Raw genomic sequence first — 20,184 nt, 5'->3', positions numbered from 1 at the left:
CGAGGCTTCACCCGGTACCGCTGGGAGCTTGGTGTCCGCTTGGGTCGAGCGGTAAGACCGGCTGGCTGAAACACTTTGTGTGAAAACGGTGGAGACGCGCACTGGAACGATGAACAGAAAGACTGCCTTTAAATTATCAATCAGAATCTGTTCGTTTTGCTGGGAGGCGGGTCCACGGGCAGGCTGACTGCGGCTCAGCCAATAGCAGAAGCCGAAGTAGTCAAAAGGAACTAATACTGGCCAATGAGCGACGTGGCTTCGCAGTTCAGCGGAACTTCAGACGATTCATCGAAGCGAATCACGACATTACGTTCACGAAGTATCAGTTTCACAGAACAGTGTCTATGTAGCGTACTGGCTAAACACGATCCGTTATAAACGTTATATTGGACTCATACCCGGATGATGTCAGAGTCTCAGAGAGCATGCCGTATAACAAACCTAGTTTAAATAACTGATAGACGTGGATAAAACGTAGACCCTATGTGACCGACATACCTTTGCTCCTTGTCAATCATTCATGACGCGTATCAACATTTCCCCGAAGAAGTTACTGGCTATTAGTAGCCTATTGACAGCTTTTCAGATGACACCCTAGGCTTCACTCACCCGATTTCTACTGCAGCCCTCATCCCCCACCCGTTCTGCCAGTCACATTCTGTTAAAGGTCCCCAAAGCACACACATCCCTGGTCGCTCGTCTTGCAACAAACACTCAAACTGAACAGTTTTTTATCTCAATCTCTTCATTCAAAGACTCAATCACGGACACTCTTACTGACAGTTGTGGCTGCTTTGTGTGATGTATTGTTGTCTCTACATTCTTGCCCTTTGTGCTGTTGGCTGTGCTCAATAATGTGTGTACCTTGTTTTGTGCTGCTACCATGTTGTTGTCATGTGTTGCTGCCATGCGATGTTGTCGTATTAGGTCTCTATGCAGTGTTGTCTCTCTTGTCATGATGTGTGTTTTGTCATATATTTAATTGAATGTATTTTTAATCCCAGCTCCCGTCCCAGCAGAAGGCCTTTTGGGAGGCCCTCATTGTAAATAAGCAATTTGTTCTTAACTGACTTGCCTAGTTAAATAAAGGTAAAATAAGTACAAATACAATTCTGACGACATGGAATTCTATTCCACAGTACTACATAGAACCATGACTACATAGAACTCTATTCCACAGTACTACATAGAGACATGACTACATGGAACTCTATTCCACAGTCCTACATAGAGCCATTACTACATGGAACTCTATTCCACAGTACTACATAGAGCCATGACTACATAGAACTCTATTCCACAGGACTACATGGAACTCTATTCCACAGTACTACATAGAGGCATGACTACATGGAACTCTATTCCACAGTACTACATAGAGCCATGACTACATGGAACTCTATTCCACAGTACTACATAGAGGCATGACTACATGGAACTCTATTCCACAGTACTACATAGAGCCATGACTACATGGAATTCTATTCCACAGTACTACATATAGTCATGACTACAAGGAACTCTATTCCACAGTACTACATAGAGTCATAACTACATGGAACTCTATTCCACAGTCCTACATAGAGTCATGACTACATGGAATTCTATTCCACAGAACTACATAGAGCCATGACTATATGGAACTCTATTCCACAGTACTACATAGAACCATGACTACATGGAACTCTATTCCACAGTACTACATAGAGCCATGACTACATGGAATTCTATTCCACAGTACTACATAGAGTCATGACTATATGGAACTCTATTCCACAGTACTACATAGAACCATGACTACATGGAACTCTATTCCACAGTACTACATAGAACCATGACTACATGGAACTCTATTCCACAGTACTACATAGAACCATGACTACATGGAACTCTATTCCACAGTACTACATGGAACTCTATTCCACAGTACTACATAGAGCCATGACTACATGGAATTCTATTCCACAGTACTACATAGAGTCATGACTATATGGAACTCTATTCCACAGTACTACATAGAACCATGACTACATGGAACTCTATTCCACAGAACTACATAGAGCCATGACTATATGGAACTCTATTCCACAGTACTACATAGAGCCATGACTACATGGAACTCTATTCCACAGTACTACATAGAACCATGACTACATGGAACTCTATTCCACAGTACTACATAGAGCCATGACTACATGGAACTCTATTCCACAGTACTACATAGAGCCATGACTATATGGAACTCTATTCCACAGTACTACATAGAACCATGACTACATGGAATTCTATTCCACAGTACTACATAGAACCATGACTACATGGAACTCTATTCCACAGTAATACATAGAACCATGACTACATGGAACTCTATTCCACAGTACTACATAGAGCCATGACTACATGGAACTCTATTCCACAGTACTACATAGAACCATGACTACATGGAACTCTATTCCACAGTACTACATGGAACTCTATTCCACAGTACTACATAGAGCCATGACTACATGGAACTCTATTCCACAGTCCTACATAGAGCCATGACTACATGGAACTCTATTCCACAGTACTACATGGAACTCTATTCCACAGTACTACATAGAGCCATGACTACATGGAACTCTATTCCACAGTCCTACATAGAACCATGACTACATGGAACTCTATTCCACAGTCCTACATAGAGCCATGACTACATGGAACTCTATTCCACAGTACTACATAGAGCCATGACTACATGGAACTCTATTCCACAGTACTACATAGAACCATGACTACATGTAACTCTATTCCACAGTACTACATAGAGCCATGACTACATGGAACTCTATTCCACAGTACTGCATAGAGCCATGACTACATGGAACTCTATTCCACAGTACTACATAGAGGCATGACTACATGGAACTCTATTCCACATTACTACATAGAGTCATGACTACATGGAACTCTATTCCACAGTACTACATAGAGTCATGACTACATGGAACTCTATTCCACAGTACTACATAGAGCCATGACTACATGGAATTCTATTCCACAGTACTACATAGAGTCATGACTATATGGAACTCTATTCCACAGTACTACATAGAACCATGACTACATGGAACTCTATTCCACAGTACTACATGGAACTCTATTCCACAGTACTACATAGAGCCATGACTACATGGAACTCTATTCCACAGTACTACATAGAGCCATGACTACATGGAACTCTATTCCACAGTCCTACATAGAGCCATTACTACATGGAACTCTATTCCACAGTACTACGTAGAGCCATGACTACATGGAACTCTATTCCACAGTACTACGTAGAGCCATGACTACATGGAACTCTATTCCACAGTACTACGTAGAGCCATGACTACATGGAACTCTATTCCACAGTACTACATAGAGCCATTACTACATGGAACTCCATTCCACAGTACTATATAGTCATGACTACATGGAACTCTATTCCACAGAACTACATAGAGTCATGACTACATGGAACTCTATTCCACAGTACTACATAGAGTCATGACTACATGGAACTCTATTCCACAGAACTACATAGAGCCATGACTACATGGAACTCTATTCCACATCAAGTAACTGTGGTCCTTCTGTGGCTCAGTTGGTAGAGCATGGCGCTTGTAACGCCAGGGTAGTGGGTTCGATTCCCGGGACCACACATACGTAGACTGTATGCACACATGACTGTAAGTCGCTTTGGATAAAAGCGTCAGCTAAATGGCATATATTATTATTATATTATAACTGATGCAGCAGTAAAAACAGATTTAAAAAGCAGGTCAAATCAAATCAAAGTTTATTCGTCACGTGGTGTAGTAGACCTTACAGTGAAATGCTTACTTACAACAGGTTCTAACCAAAAGGCTAAACCCCAGGAAGAGTAGCTGCTGTCTTGGCAGGAACTAATGGGTATCCATAATAAACCCCAGGAAGAGTAGCTGCTGCCTTGACAGGAACTAATGGGGATCCATAATACACCCCAGGAAGAGTAGCTGCTGCCTTGACAGGAACTAATGGGGACCCATAATAAACCCCAGGAAGAGTAGCTGCTGCCTTGACAGGAACTAATGGGGACCCATAATAAACCCCAGGAAGAGTAGCTGCTGCCTTGACAGGAACTAATGGGGATCCATAATAAACCCCAGGAAGAGTAGCTGCTGCCTTGACAGGAACTAATGGGGATCCATAATAAACCCCAGGAAGAGTAGCTGCTGCCTTGACAGGAACTAATGGGGATCCATAATAAACCCCAGGAAGAGTAGCTGCTGCCCTGGCAGGAACTAATGGGGATCCATAATAAATACAAATACACCAGAGGAATAGACAGCCTGCCCACATCAACTATAACTTAAGAGAGGAACACAGAGCTCCCTCTGCTGGTCACTCTGGGGTATGGCATTAGTTCATTTCTGTTCAGAACACACATAGCTCCCCCTGCAGGTCACTCTGGGGTATTGCACTGGTTCATTTCTGTACAGAACACACAGAGCTCCCCCTGCAGGTCACTCTGGGGTATTGCAATGGTTCATTTCTAGAATCAAACACTTCCATTTCACAACAGGATGCTGAAAAAACGAGTCCAATGCATTTGTCTTACCAGGGTTATATTATTGGAACACCCTCCTATCTAGTGGCTCAACTAAAACCCTGCAAATTGTTTCAGTTTCTAGTTTGATTAGTCCTATGTACAGGACACACACATGGTAACAGGAAGTTATCTTTCCCTTTGGGGGAGGGGGGGTTTGATATGTATGTCTCCAACTTCCTCACTCATGGTTCATTCAGGATGATCTGTCACCACGGTAACATCCACATAACCACGGTAACATCCATGTTTAGAAACATTCCATTCGTATTTATAGGATTTACAAAGTTGAGGTAGTCATTGGGTGCTATTTGTCCCAATACTTCCCGTCCCCTAAAATGTGTGTGTGGGGGGGGGACTATTTACAACAAGCGCTGTCATTTCTAAATGGTTCACCTGATATGGATGAAAATGCACTCAAATTAAAGCTGACAGTCTGCACTTTAACCTCATAGTCCTTGTACCATTTCAAATCCCAAAGTGTTGGAGTACCGAGCCAGAACAACAACAAAGCGTGTCACTGTCCCAATACTTCTGGAGCTCACTGTGTATATTGATGGATAACACTTATGACTGAGGAGCTTTTAATTAAACTGTCTTACCGGATCAGAACCCAAAACACAAGCTTGTTGTCCTCCACTGTGTGTAAGGAACGTCATTTTAAACCTGAAAACACAGTTAAAACTATCATTCTGATCTCATAGATGGTCAGTCGTAGCTCCGTCTGTGAATTTGTGAGTGGTTCCAATTCCTCAGCTGTTGACATGAAAAAAAGAGGCCGGGTGGAGGCTTGCTTGTTGTTTCAATCCCAGAATGCACCTTTAAGACGGTATGAATCAAAGTTCACAAATTATAATAAAGACATTTTTCTGTTGTTGAAATAAAACAATAACTTGTATTTTATTTAGTCATTTTGAATCAAAAGATGAGTGTATAATTGTGAAATAAACAGTGCTGTGGTCTTGTATCAATATACACACATTATTAACACTATATGTCTGCTTATAAAGCTCTTATAAACATTATTAGGTAGTTTATTTTATTAAATATATGAACTTAGAAATACTGATTGATAAACAGTTTATTTATTTAGGGTCCATAGGGCTCTAGACCAGGGTCCATAGGGCTCTGGTCCATAGGGCTCTAGACCAGGGTCCATAGGGCTCTAGACCAGGATCCATAGGGCTCTAGACCAGGGTCCACAGGGCTCTAGACCAGGGTCCATAGGGCTCTAGACCAGGGTCCGTAGGGCTCTAGACCAGGGTCCGTAGGGCTCTAGACCAGGGTCCATAGGGCTCTAGACCAGGGTCCATAGGGCTCTAGACCAGGGTCCATAGTGCTCTAGACCAGGGCTCTAGACCAGGGTCCATAGTGCTCTAGACCAGGGTCCATAGGGCTCTAGACCAGGGCTCTAGACCAGGGTCCACAGGGCTCTAGACCAGGGTCCATAGGGCTCTAGACCAGGGTCCACAGGGCTCTAGACCAGGGTCCATAGTGCTCTGGTCTAAAGTAGTGCACTATATTGAGGATATGATACCATTTGGGATGCATCCCAGGTCAGTGTTTTCCCTGATCACTCATCCTTTACATTGGAATAAAACATTCAGAGGCCATGGGAATGTCCCATTTCACCGGTTCACTTCAATCTTACAGCAAGTCAATGAGAATATAGTGAATATATACACATATCACAACCCCTGGTCTGAGCTTAAAAACATCTTATTTATTAACAAGTGAGTTTATTTACAGAGATCATTCCTAGTGTCTTTGTTCACTGCTGTCCAGCTGCCCTGATTGAAATGACTGCTATTAGTTCACTAAATAATCTATATATTTTTATCAATACCTTCTCAACACTGACCACAAGAGGTTCAGAAAACACTAGGTCTAAGATCAGAAAACTCCATGTCTCAGGTCAAGGAGCAGGTCTAGGAGCAGGTCTAGGAGCAGGTCTAAGATCAGAAAACTCCATGTCTCAGGTCAAGGAGCAGGTCAAGGAGCAGGTCTAAGATCAGAAAACTCCATGTCTCAGGTCAAGGAGCAGGTCAAGGAGCAGGTCTAAGATCAGAAAACTCCATGTCTCAGGTCAAGGAGCAGGTCAAGGAGCAGGTCTAAGATCAGAAAACTCCATGTCTCAGGTCAAGGAGCAGGTCAAGGAGCAGGTCTAAGATCAGAAAACTCCATGTCTCAGGTCAAGGAGCAGGTCTAAGATCAGAAAACTCCATGTCTCAGGTCAAGGAGCAGGTCTAGGAGCAGGTCTAGGAGCAGGTCTAAGATCAGAAAACTCCATGTCTCAGGTCTAGGAGCAGATCTAAGATCAGAAAACGCCATGTCTCAGGTCTAGGAGCAGGTCAAGGAGCAGGTCTAGGAGCAGGTCAAGGAGCAGGTCAAGGAGCAGGTCTAGGAGCAGGTCTAGGAGCAGGTCTAGGAGCAGGTCAAGGAGCAGGTCAAGGAGCAGGTCAAGGAGCAGGTCTAGGAGCAGGTCTAGGAGCAGGTCTAGGAGCAGGTCAAGGAGCAGGTCAAGGAGCAGGTCTAGGAGCAGGTCAAGGAGCAGGTCTAGGAGCAGGTCAAGGAGCAGGTCTAGGAGCAGGTCAAGGAGCAGGTCTAGGAGCAGGTCAAGGAGCAGGTCAAGGAGCAGGTCTACGAGCAGGTCAGCTCCTCAGAGGGTTAGACAGGCACCGCTGTCACTTTCCACAACTCCTGAAAAAGAGAAAGTCTAACATTGGAATTGGAGTTGATGACAACGCAATATATAAAAGACTGTAAATACCCAACTTGAAGCAACCACATATTTAGCCCTGGAGCACGTTCTGATTGGCCAGTGAGGGGGTCATGCCTCAACACACCTACAACACGTTCTGATTGGCCAGTGAGGGGGTCATGCCTCAACACACCTACAACACGTTCTGATTGGCCAGTGAGGGGTCATGCCTCAACACCTACATCACGTTCTGATTGGCGAGTGAGGGGGTCATGCCTCAACACACCTACAACACGTTCTGATTGGCCAGTGAGGGGTCATGCCTCAACACACCTACAACACGTTCTGATTGGCCAGTGAGGGGTCATGCCTCAACACACCTACAACACGTTCTGATTGGCCAGTGAGGGGTCATGCCTCAACACACCTACAACACGTTCTGATTGGCCAGTGAGGGGGTCATGCCTCAACACACCTACAACACGTTCTGATTGGCCAGTGAGGGGTCATGCCTCAACACACCTACAACACGTTCTGATTGGCCAGTGAGGGGTCATGCCTCAACACCTACATCACGTTCTGATTGGCGAGTGAGGGGGTCATGCCTCAACACACCTACAACACGTTCTGATTGGCCAGTGAGGGGTCATGCCTCAACACACCTACAACACGTTCTGATTGGCCAGTGAGGGGGTCATGCCTCAACACACCTACAACACGTTCTGATTGGCCAGTGAGGGGTCATGCCTCAACACACCTACAACACGTTCTGATTGGCCAGTGAGGGGGTCATGCCTCAACACACCTACAACACGTTCTGATTGGCCAGTGAGGGGGTCATGCCTCAACACACCTACAACACGTTCTGATTGGCCAGTGAGGGGTCATGCCTCAACACACCTACAACACGTTCTGATTGGCCAGTGAGGGGGTCATGCCTCAACACACCTACAACACGTTCTGATTGGCCAGTGAGGGGGGTCATGCCTCAACACACCTACAACACGTTCTGATTGGCCAGTGAGGGGTCATGCCTCAACACACCTACAACACGTTCTGATTGGCCAGTGAGGGGGTCATGCCTCAACACACCTACAACACGTTCTGATTGGCCAGTGAGGGGTCATGCCTCAACACACCTACAACACGTTCTGATTGGCCAGTGAGGGGTCATGCCTCAACACACCTACAACACGTTCTGATTGGCCAGTGAGGGGTCATGCCTCAACACACCTACAACACGTTCTGATTGGCCAGTGAGGGGGTCATGCCTCAACACACCTACAACACGTTCTGATTGGCCAGTGAGGGGTCATGCCTCAACACACCTACAACACGTTCTGATTGGCCAGTGAGGGGTCATGCCTCAACACACCTACAACACGTTCTGATTGGCCAGTGAGGGGTCATGCCTCAACACACCTACAACACGTTCTGATTGGCCAGTGAGGGGGTCATGCCTCAACACACCTACAACACGTTCTGATTGGCCAGTGAGGGGGTCATGCCTCAACACACCTACAACACTTTCTGATTGGCCAGTGAGGGGGTCATGCCTCAACACACCTACAACACGTTCTGATTGGCCAGTGAGGGGGTCATGCCTCAACACACCTACAACACATTCTGATTGGCCAGTGAGGGGGTCATGCCTCAACACACCTACAACACATTCTGATTGGCCAGTGAGGGGGTCATGCCTCAACACACCTACAACACATTCTGATTGGCCAGTGAGGGTCATGCCTCAACACACCTACAACACGTTCTGATTGGCCAGTGAGGGGTCATGCCTCAACACACCACAACACGTTCTGATTGGCCAGTGAGGGGTCATGTCTCATGTCTTCCCCCAGCGCTAAGATGTACCACTGTGTGAAGCTTTGTAGATGTACAAATGTGTTAGCTGAGTATATTTACCATTGTGTTAGCTGAGTATATTTACCATTGTGTTAGCTGAGTATATTTACAAATGTGTTAGCTGAGTATATTTACAAATGTGTTAGCTGAGTATATTTACCATTGTGTTAGCTGAGTATATTTACCATTGTGTTAGCTGAGTATAATTACCATTGTGTTAGCTGAGTATAATTACCATTGTGTTAGCTGAGTATATTTACCATTGTGTTAGCTGAGTATATTTACCATTGTGTTAGCTGAGTATATTTACCATTGTGTTAGCTGAGTATATTTACCATTGTGTTAGCTGAGTATATTTACCATTGTGATAGCTGAGTATATTTACCATTGTGTTAGCTGAGTATATTTACCATTGTGATAGCTGAGTATATTTACCATTGTGTTAGCTGAGTATATTTACCATTGTGATAGCTGAGTATATTTACCATTGTGATAGCTGAGTATATTTACCATTGTGTTAGCTGAGTATATTTACCATTGTGTTAGCTGAGTATATTTACCATTGTGTTAGCTGAGTATATTTACCATTGTGATAGCTGAGTATATTTACCATTGTGTTAGCTGAGTATATTTACCATTGTGATAGCTGAGTATATTTACCATTGTGTTAGCTGAGTATATTTACCATTGTGTTAGCTGAGTATATTTACCATTGTGATAGCTGAGTATATTTACCATTGTGTTAGCTGAGTATATTTACCATTGTGTTAGCTGAGTATATTTACCATTGTGTTAGCTGAGTATATTTACCATTGTGATAGCTGAGTATATTTACCATTGTGTTAGCTGAGTATATTTACCATTGTGATAGCTGAGTATATTTACCATTGTGTTAGCTGAGTATATTTACCATTGTGATAGCTGAGTATATTTACCATTGTGTTAGCTGAGTATATTTACCATTGTGTTAGCTTTGTTAAATAGAGCCCCCAGTCTCACAGTATAGTGGAACTATAAGGATATAGTACTAGAAACATACTGTTTGTTGGATGTAGGATATAGTACTAGAAACATACTGTTTGTTGGGTTTAGGATATAGTACTAGAAACATACTGTTGGGTTTAGGATATAGTACTAGAAACATACTGTTGGGTTTAGGATATAGTACTAGAAACATACGGTTGGGTTTAGGATATAGTACTAGAAACATACTGTTGGGTTTAGGATATAGTACTAGAAACATACTGTTGGATAGGGGTTTAGGATATAGTACTAGAAACATACTGTTGGATAGGGGTTTAGGATATAGTACTAGAAACATACTGTTGGGTTTAGGATATAGTACTAGAAACATACTGTTGGGTTTAGGATATAGTACTAGAAACATTCTGTTGGGTTTAGGATATAGTACTAGAAACATTCTGTTGGGTTTAGGATATAGTACTAGAAACATACTGTTGGGTTTAGGATATAGTACTAGAAACATACTGTTGGGTTTAGGATATAGTACTAGAAACATTCTGTTGGGTTTAGGATATAGTACTAGAAACATTCTGTTGGGTTTAGGATATAGTACTAGAAACATTCTGTTGGGTTTAGGATATAGTACTAGAAACATTCTGTTGGGTTTAGGATATAGTACTAGAAACATTCTGTTGGGTTTAGGATATAGTACTAGAAACATTCTGTTGGGTTTAGGATATAGTACTAGAAACATTCTGTTGGGTTTAGGATATAGTACTAGAAACATTCTGTTGGGTTTAGGATATAGTACTAGAAACATTCTGTTGGGTTTAGGATATAGTACTAGAAACATTCTGTTGGGTTTAGGATATAGTACTAGAAACATTCTGTTGGGTTTAGGATATAGTACTAGAAACATTCTGTTGGGTTTAGGATATAGTACTAGAAACATACTGTTGGGTTTAGGATATAGTACTAGAAACATACTGTTGGGTTTAGGATATAGTACTAGAAACATTCTGTTGGGTTTAGGATATAGTACTAGAAACATTCTGTTGGGTTTAGGATATAGCACTAGAAACATTCTGTTGGGTTTAGGATATAGTACTAGACACATTCTGTTGGGTTTAGGATATAGTACTAGAAACATACTGTTGGGTTTAGGATATAGTACTAGAAACATACTGTTGGGTTTAGGATATAGTACTAGAAACATACTGTTGGGTTTAGGATATAGTACTAGAAACATTCTGTTGGGTTTAGGATATAGTACTAGAAACATTCTGTTGGATAGGGGTTTTCTAGGTTCAGTAAAGTGTGTATGTGAAACTGTCTGTCTCTCACCAGTTGCTCTATGCGCTCATACAGCAGGCACTGTGGGAAAGAGGGTGTGACCTGCTCCACTGTGAAACATGTCCGTCCGTCCCTCAGCTCCTGCATCTCACACAGACAGCGGCGGAAATGGTCGTAGGCCTCGCAGGATATGTCCATGTGTCTCAGAGTGAAGTTCAGCCTGGGGAAGGAAGGAAGGAACACACACACACACACACACACACACACACACACACACACACACACACACACACACAGTAATTACAAGATGTGGCACATGAGCTGGATTAATTTTTTTACATTTTGCATCAATCTATATATACAAGAACCTGATGGTCACTTTGACAGAGCTCCAGAGTTCCTCTGTGGAGATGGGAGAACCTTCCAGAAGGACAACCATCTCTGCAGCACTCCAGGCCTTTATGGTCAGACAGAAGCCCATCTCTGCAGCACTCCAGGCCTTTATGGTCAGACAGAAGCCCATCTCTGCACCACTCCAGGCCTTTATGGTCAGACAGAAGCCCATCTCTGCACCACTCCAGGCCTTTATGGTCAGACAGAAGCCCATCTCTGCACCACTCCAGGCCTTTATGGTCAGACAGAAGCCACTCCTCAGGAAAAAGCACATGACAGCCCGTTTGGAGTTTGTCAAGAGGCACCTAAAGGACTATCAGACCGTGAGAAACAAGATTCTCTGGTCTGATGAAGCCAAGATTGAACTCTTTGGCCTGAATGCGAAGCGTCAACTCTGGAGGAAACCAGGCACCATCCCTACAGTGAAGCATGGTGGTGGAAGCATCCCTACAGTGAAGCATGGTGGTGGAAGCATCCCTACAGTGAAGCATGGTGGTGGAAGCATCCCTACAGTGAAGCATGGTGGTGGAAGCATCCCTACAGTGAAGCATGGTGGTGGAAGCATCCCTACAGTGAAGCATGGTGGTGGCACCATCCCTACAGTGAAGCATGGTGGTGGAAGCATCCTGATGGGCAGATGTTTTTCAGCAGCAGGGATTGGGAGACGAGTCAGGATCGAGGGAAAGATGAACGGAGTAAAGTACAGAGAGATCCTTGATGAAAACCTGCTCCAGAGTGTTCAGAACCTCAGACTGGGGCGAAGGTCCTAGAGGACAATGACCCTAAGAACACAGCCAAGACAACGCAGTAGTGGCTTCGGGACAAGTCTCTGAATGTCCGTGAGTGGCCCAGCCAGAATAGACAGGTATGTAAGTACAGGTATGTTACCTCTTCTCTATAGACAGGTATGTAGTACAGGTATGATACCTCTTCTCTATAGACAGGTATGTAGTACAGGTATGTAGTACAGGTATGTTACCTCTTCTCTATAGACAGGTATGTAGTACAGGTATGTAGTACAGGTATGTTACCTCTTCTCTATAGACAGGTATGTAGTACAGGTATGTAGTACAGGTATGTTACCTCTTCTCTATAGACAGGTATGTAGTACAGGTATGTTACCTCTTCTCTATAGACAGGTATGTAGTACAGGTATGTTACCTCTTCTCTATAGACAGGTATGTAGTACAGGTATGATACCTCTTCTCTATAGACAGGTATGTAGTACAGGTATGTTACCTCTTCTCTATAGACAGGTATGTAGTACAGGTATGATACCTCTTCTCTATAGACAGGTATGTAGTACAGGTATGTTACCTCTTCTCTATAGACAGGTATGTAGTACAGGTATGTTACCTCTTCTCTATAGACAGGTATGTAGTACAGGTATGTTACCTCTTCTCTATAGACAGGTATGTAGTACAGGTATGTTACCTCTTCTCTATAGACAGGTATGTAGTACAGGTATGTTACCTCTTCTCTATAGACAGGTATGTAAGTACAGGTATGTTACCTCTTCTCTATAGACAGGTATGTAGTACAGGTATGTTACCTCTTCTCTATAGACAGGTATGTAGTACAGGTATGTTACCTCTTCTCTATAGACAGGTATGTAGTACAGGTATGTTACCTCTTCTCTATAGACAGGTATGTAGTACAGGTATGTTACCTCTTCTCTATAGACAGGTATGTAGTACAGGTATGTTACCTCTTCTCTATAGACAGGTATGTAGTACAGGTATGTTACCTCTTCTCTATAGACAGGTATGTAGTACAGGGGAGACGGAGGTTGTTACAGATTCTGTACAGAGTTCGGAACAGCGCGTCTGTCAGGTCGTCATCGTAGCACACTGGAACAAATGACAAATAAATACAGTTTATTACCATTAACATTCCACAGAGATCATTAACATTCCACAGAGATCATTAACATTCCACAGAGATCATTAACATTCTACAGAGATCATTAACATTCCACAGAGATCATTAACATTCCACAGAGATCATTAACATTCCACAGAGATCATTAACATTCCACAGAGATCATTAACATTCCACAGAGATCATTAACATTCCACAGAGATCATTAACATTCCACAGAGATCATTAACATTCTACAGAGATCATTAACATTCCACAGAGATCATTAACATTCCACAGAGATCATTAACATTCCACAGAGGTCATTAACATTTCACAGAGATCATTAACATTCCACAGAGATCATTAACATTCTACAGAGATCCTTAACATTCCACAGAGATCATTAACATTACACAGAGATCATTAACATTCCACAGAGATCATTAACATTACACAGAGATCATTAACATTCTACAGAGATCATTAACATTCCACAGAGATCATTAACATTCCACAGAGATCATTAACATTCCACAGAGATCATTAACATTCTACAGAGATCATTAACATTCCACAGAGATCATTAACATTCTACAGAGATCATTAACATTCCACAGAGATCATTAACATTCCACAGAGATCATTAACATTCCACAGAGATCATTAACATTCTACAGAGATCATTAACATTCCACAGAGATCATTCAGCACCATTCTATCTGTGTTCTGTACCTGTAGTCTGCTCTGAGTGAATTAGCAGGGAGATCATTAACATTCCACCGGATAACATTTGTTACCATAAAAATAACACCTGCTCCTACAGGTTAAACACCTGATCCTACCGGTTAAACACCTGATCCTACCGGTTAACACCTGATCCTACAGGTTAAACACCTGATCCTACCGGTTAACACCTGATCCTACAGGTTAAACACCTGATCCTACCGGTTAACACCTGATCCTACAGGTTAACACCTGATCCTACAGGTTAAACACCTGATCCTACCGGTTAACACCTGATCCTACAGGTTAAACACCTGATCCTACCGGTTAACACCTGATCCTACCGGTTAACACCTGATCCTACAGGTTAAACACCTGATCCTACCGGTTAAACACCTGATCCTACCGGTTAAACACCTGATCCTACAGGTTAAACACCTGATCCTACAGGTTAAACACCTGATCCTACAGGTTAAACACCTGATCCTACAGGTTAACACCTGATCCTACAGGTTAAACACCTGATCCTACCGGTTAAACACCTGATCCTACCGGTTAACACCTGATCCTACAGGTTAACACCTGATCCTACAGGTTAACACCTGCTCCTACAGGTTAACACCTGATCCTACCGGTTAGACACCTGCTCCTACAGGTTAAACACCTGATCCTACAGGTTAAACACCTGATCCTACAGGTTAAACACCTGATCCTACAGGTTAACACCTGATCCTACAGGTTAAACACCTGATCCTACAGGTTAAACACCTGATCCTACCGGTTAACACCTGATCCTACAGGTTAAACACCTGATCCTACAGGTTAAACACCTGATCCTACAGGTTAACACCTGATCCTACAGGTTAACACCTGATCCTACAGGTTAACACCTGCTCCTACAGGTTAAACACCTGATCCTACAGGTTAAACACCTGATCCTACAGGTTAAACACCTGATCCTACCGGTTAACACCTGATCCTACAGGTTAAACACCTGATCCTACCGGTTAACACCTGATCCTACAGGTTAAACACCTGATCCTACCGGTTAAACACCTGATCCTACCGGTTAAACACCTGATCCTACCGGTTAAACACCTGATCCTACAGGTTAACACCTGATCCTACAGGTTAACACCTGATCCTACAGGTTAAACACCTGATCCTACAGGTTAAACACCTGATCCTACAGGTTAAACACCTGATCCTACAGGTTAAACACCTGATCCTACAGGTTAAACACCTGATCCTACAGGTTAACACCTGATCCTACAGGTTAAACACCTGCTCCTACAGGTTAAACACCTGATCCTACAGGTTAAACACCTGATCCTACAGGTTAACACCTGATCCTACAGGTTAAACACCTGATCCTACAGGTTAAACACCTGATCCTACAGGTTAACACCTGATCCTACAGGTTAAACACCTGATCCTACAGGTTAAACACCTGATCCTACCGGTTAACACCTGATCCTACCGGTTAACACCTGATCCTACAGGTTAACACCTGCTCCTACAGGTTAAACACCTGATCCTACAGGTTAAACACCTGATCCTACAGGTTAACACCTGCTCCTACCGGTTAAACACCTGATCCTACCGGTTAACACCTGATCCTACAGGTTAACACCTGCTCCTACAGGTTAACACCTGATCCTACAGGTTAACACCTGATCCTACAGGTTAAACACCTGCTCCTACCGGTTAGACACCTGATCCCACAGGTTAAACACCTGATCCTACCGGTTAGACACCTGATCCTACCGGTTAGACACCTGATCCTACCGGTTAGACACCTGCTCCTACAGGTTAAACACCTGATCCTACCGGTTAACACCTGATCCTACAGGTTAAACACCTGATCCTACAGGTTAACACCTGATCCTACCGGTTAACACCTGATCCTACAGGTTAAACACCTGATCCTACAGGTTAACACCTGATCCTACAGGTTAAACACCTGATCCTACAGGTTAAACACCTGATCCTACAGGTTAACACCTGATCCTACAGGTTAACACCTGATCCTACAGGTTAACACCTGATCCTACCGGTTAAACACCTGATCCTACAGGTTAAACACCTGATCCTACAGGTTAAACACCTGATCCTACAGGTTAAACACCTGATCCTACAGGTTAACACCTGATCCTACCGGTTAACACCTGATCCTACAGGTTAGACACCTGATCCTACCGGTTAACACCTGATCCTACAGGTTAAACACCTGATCCTACAGGTTAACACCTGATCCTACAGGTTAAACACCTGATCCTACAGGTTAACACCTGATCCTACCGGTTAAACACCTGATCCTACAGGTTAAACACCTGATCCTACCGGTTAACACCTGATCCTACAGGTTAAACACCTGATCCTACAGGTTAAACACCTGATCCTACAGGTTAAACACCTGATCCTACAGGTTAACACCTGATCCTACAGGTTAACACCTGATCCTACCGGTTAACACCTGATCCTACAGGTTAAACACCTGATCCTACCGGTTAACACCTGATCCTACAGGTTAAACACCTGATCCTACAGGTTAACACCTGATCCTACCGGTTAAACACCTGATCCTACAGGTTAAACACCTGATCCTACAGGTTAAACACCTGATCCTACCGGTTAAACACCTGATCCTACCGGTTAAACACCTGATCCTACCGGTTAAACACCTGATCCTACCGGTTAAACACCTGATCCTACCGGTTAAACACCTGATCCTACAGGTTAAACACCTGATCCTACCGGTTAAACACCTGATCCTACCGGTTAACACCTGATCCTACAGGTTAAACACCTGATCCTACAGGTTAACACCTGATCCTACCGGTTAAACACCTGATCCTACAGGTTAAACACCTGATCCTACAGGTTAAACACCTGATCCTACCGGTTAAACACCTGATCCTACCGGTTAAACACCTGATCCTACCGGTTAAACACCTGATCCTACAGGTTAACACCTGATCCTACCGGTTAAACACCTGATCCTACCGGTTAAACACCTGATCCTACCGGTTAAACACCTGATCCTACAGGTTAAACACCTGATCCTACCGGTTAAACACCTGATCCTACCGGTTAACACCTGATCCTACAGGTTAAACACCTGATCCTACAGGTTAGACACCTGATCCTACAGGTTAAACACCTGATCCTACCGGTTAAACACCTGATCCTACAGGTTAAACACCTGATCCTACAGGTTAACACCTGATCCTACAGGTTAACACCTGATCCTACAGGTTAAACACCTGATCCTACCGGTTAACACCTGATCCTACAGGTTAAACACCTGATCCTACAGGTTAAACACCTGATCCTACAGGTTAACACCTGATCCTACAGGTTAGACACCTGATCCTACCGGTTAACACCTGATCCTACAGGTTAAACACCTGATCCTACAGGTTAAACACCTGATCCTACAGGTTAACACCTGATCCTACCGGTTAACACCTGATCCTACCGGTTAAACACCTGATCCTACAGGTTAAACACCTGATCCTACCGGTTAACACCTGATCCTACAGGTTAAACACCTGATCCTACAGGTTAGACACCTGATCCTACAGGTTAACACCTGATCCTACAGGTTAAACACCTGATCCTACCGGTTAAACACCTGATCCTACAGGTTAACACCTGATCCTACAGGTTAACACCTGATCCTACAGGTTAAACACCTGATCCTACCGGTTAACACCTGATCCTACAGGTTAAACACCTGATCCTACAGGTTAGACACCTGATCCTACAGGTTAAACACCTGATCCTACCGGTTAAACACCTGATCCTACCGGTTAACACCTGATCCTACCGGTTAACACCTGATCCTACCGGTTAAACACCTGATCCTACAGGTTAAACACCTGATCCTACAGGTTAAACACCTGATCCTACCGGTTAAACACCTGATCCTACCGGTTAAACACCTGATCCTACCGGTTAACACCTGATCCTACAGGTTAAACACCTGATCCTACCGGTTAACACCTGATCCTACCGGTTAAACACCTGATCCTACCGGTTAAACACCTGATCCTACAGGTTAGACACCTGATCACAACTGTCTTACCGTCAGCGGCGATGATAATTGTTGTGTTGTCATGGAGATCTGCCACTTCATCCTCTGTCCATCCAAACTCTGCATCAGCGTCTGAGAAACAAGAGATGAATGGGTGAGAAAGAGGAGAGATCAGCAGAGAGACCATGGTTTGACATCACCTGTTTCTCTGTGTGTGTGTGTGTGTGTGTGTGTGTGTGTGTGTGTGTGTGTGTGTGTGTGTGTGTGTGTGTGTAGCCTGCCCACCTGTGCAGAGATCGTGTCTGAGCCAGTCCAGTAGACGTACTCGCACCTTCCCACCTGTTAAAGAGACACAATAATGATATATTTATGAAACAGCCAGGGAGAGAGACAGCTAGCCTGGTACTACATATTGTAATGAAACAGTCAGGGAGAGAGAGAGAGAGAGAGAGAGCTAGCCTGGTACTACATATTGTAATGAAACAGAGAGAGAGAGAGAGAGAGAGAGATAGTCTGGTACTACATATTGTAATGAAACAGAGAGAGAGAGAGAGAGAGAGAGAGAGAGAGAGAGAGAGAGAGAGAGAGAGAGAGAGAGAGAGAGCCTGGTACTACATATTGTAATGAAACAGTCAGGGAGAGAGAGCTAGCCTGGTACTACATATTGTAATGAAACAGAGAGAGAGAGAGAGAGAGAGAGAGAGAGAGAGAGAGAGAGAGAGAGAGAGAGAGAGAGAGAGAGAGAGAGAGAGAGCTAGCCTGGTACTACATATTGTAATGAAACAGAGAGAGAGAGAGAGAGAGAGAGCTAGCCTGGTACTACATATTGTAATGAAACAGGGAGAGAGAGATAGAGAGAGCCTGGTACTACATATTGTAATGAAATAGCCAGGGAGAGAGGAAGAGAGCTAGCCTGGTACTATATATTGAGAGCTAGCCTGGAGAATGGATGAGAACTCCTTGTCAGAGAATGGATGAGAACTCCTGGTCAGAGAAAGGATGAGAACTCCTGGTCATAAGAAAGGATGAGAACTCCTGGTCAGAGAAAGGATGAGAACTCCTGGTCACTGAAAGGATGAGAACTCCTGGTCACAGGAAGGATGAGAACTCCTGGTCACAGGAAGGATGAGAACTCCTGGTCACAGGAAGGATGAGAACTCCTGGTCACAGGAAGGATGAGAACTCCTGGTCACAGGAAGGATGAGAACTCCTGGTCACAGGAAGGATGAGAACTCCTGGTCACAGGAAGGATGAGAACTCCTGGTCACAGGAAGGATGAGAACTCCTGGTCACAGGAAGGATGAGAACTCCTGGTCACAGGAAGGATGAGAACTCCTGGTCACAGAAAGGATGAGAACTCCTGGTCACAGAAAGGATGAGAACTCCTGGTCACAGAAAGGATGAGAACTCCTGGTCATAAGAAAGGATGAGAACTCCTGGTCAGAGAAAGGATGAGAACTCCTGGTCACAGAAAGGATGAGAACTCCTGGTCACAGAAAGGATGAGAACTCCTGGTCACAGAAAGGATGAGAACTCCTGGACACAGAAAGGATGAGAACTCCTGGACAGAGAAAGGATGAGAACTCCTGGACAGAGAAAGGATGAGAACTCCTGGTCATAGAAAGGATGAGAAATCCTGGTCACAGAAAGGATGAGAACTCCTGGTCATAAGAAAGGATGAGAACTCCTGGTCAGAGAAAGGATGATAACTCCTGGTCACAGAAAAGATGAGAACTC

The 20,184-nt window shown here is 43.8% G+C and overlaps 2 protein-coding genes and 6 long non-coding RNA genes across 57 annotated transcripts in view; 3 read left to right on the top strand and 5 right to left on the bottom strand.

Moving 5' to 3' along the window:
* Nucleotides 1-161, bottom strand: part of abat (4-aminobutyrate aminotransferase) — a 56,129-nt gene extending 55,968 nt beyond the window's left edge. The window contains exon 1 of the mRNA XM_052509321.1: nt 1-161. The gene's annotated coding sequence lies outside the window, so the exon portion shown is untranslated.
* Nucleotides 162-6,315: 6,154 nt separating this feature from the next.
* Nucleotides 6,316-18,858, bottom strand: LOC127924609 (uncharacterized). The gene is made up of 5 exons (XR_008118388.1): nt 18,733-18,858; nt 18,499-18,579; nt 13,570-13,672; nt 11,481-11,649; nt 6,316-7,312 (listed from the first exon to the last, which is right to left on the bottom strand). It is a non-coding gene; the product is annotated as an uncharacterized LOC127924609 (long non-coding RNA).
* Nucleotides 6,414-7,350, top strand: LOC127924610 (uncharacterized). Its single transcript, XR_008118389.1, has 6 exons — nt 6,414-6,562; nt 6,604-6,656; nt 6,722-6,815; nt 6,869-6,974; nt 7,071-7,214; nt 7,251-7,350. It is a non-coding gene; the product is annotated as an uncharacterized LOC127924610 (long non-coding RNA).
* LOC127924611 (uncharacterized) lies at nt 7,346-9,053 on the bottom strand. The gene is made up of 4 exons (XR_008118390.1): nt 8,928-9,053; nt 8,736-8,879; nt 8,071-8,166; nt 7,346-7,506 (listed from the first exon to the last, which is right to left on the bottom strand). It is a non-coding gene; the product is annotated as an uncharacterized LOC127924611 (long non-coding RNA).
* Nucleotides 11,669-13,598, top strand: LOC127924608 (uncharacterized). Of its 50 annotated transcripts, none has more exons than XR_008118375.1 (5): nt 11,669-12,779; nt 12,897-12,961; nt 13,014-13,091; nt 13,131-13,312; nt 13,353-13,481. XR_008118375.1 is itself a non-coding variant. In XM_052509328.1 (2 exons), exon 1 carries the CDS (start codon nt 11,801-11,803, stop codon nt 12,590-12,592), a length of 792 nt encoding a protein of 263 aa, XP_052365288.1. In that variant the 5' UTR covers nt 11,669-11,800; the 3' UTR covers nt 12,593-12,779; nt 13,444-13,583. The 50 variants fall into 50 exon arrangements, 11 of the variants coding, with proteins under 11 accessions (XP_052365288.1, XP_052365285.1, XP_052365284.1 ...); XR_008118378.1 differs by having other exon boundaries at nt 12,696-12,740; XR_008118376.1 differs by having other exon boundaries at nt 12,752-12,831.
* On the bottom strand, nt 14,720-15,571 carry LOC127924613 (uncharacterized). The gene is made up of 3 exons (XR_008118392.1): nt 15,465-15,571; nt 14,784-14,867; nt 14,720-14,742 (listed from the first exon to the last, which is right to left on the bottom strand). It is a non-coding gene; the product is annotated as an uncharacterized LOC127924613 (long non-coding RNA).
* LOC127924614 (uncharacterized) lies at nt 15,031-16,562 on the top strand. Its single transcript, XR_008118393.1, has 3 exons — nt 15,031-15,084; nt 16,282-16,301; nt 16,486-16,562. It is a non-coding gene; the product is annotated as an uncharacterized LOC127924614 (long non-coding RNA).
* On the bottom strand, nt 17,301-18,432 carry LOC127924612 (uncharacterized). The gene is made up of 4 exons (XR_008118391.1): nt 18,397-18,432; nt 18,211-18,250; nt 17,757-17,941; nt 17,301-17,674 (listed from the first exon to the last, which is right to left on the bottom strand). It is a non-coding gene; the product is annotated as an uncharacterized LOC127924612 (long non-coding RNA).
* Nucleotides 18,859-20,184: the final 1,326 nt, after the last annotated feature.

Source organism: Oncorhynchus keta, unplaced genomic scaffold (genome assembly GCF_023373465.1).
Source record: "Oncorhynchus keta strain PuntledgeMale-10-30-2019 unplaced genomic scaffold, Oket_V2 Un_contig_4359_pilon_pilon, whole genome shotgun sequence".
Taxonomy (NCBI): Eukaryota; Metazoa; Chordata; class Actinopteri; order Salmoniformes; family Salmonidae; genus Oncorhynchus; species Oncorhynchus keta.
The sequence above is the reverse complement of the archived record's forward strand: the minus strand, read 5'-3'. Positions and strand labels throughout refer to the sequence as shown.

Bases quoted from the DNA above. Each gene is read 5' to 3' on its own strand.
- LOC127924608 (XM_052509327.1), top strand. From the start codon at position 11,801: ATGGTCACTTTGACAGAGCTCCAGAGTTCCTCTGTGGAGATGGGAGAA.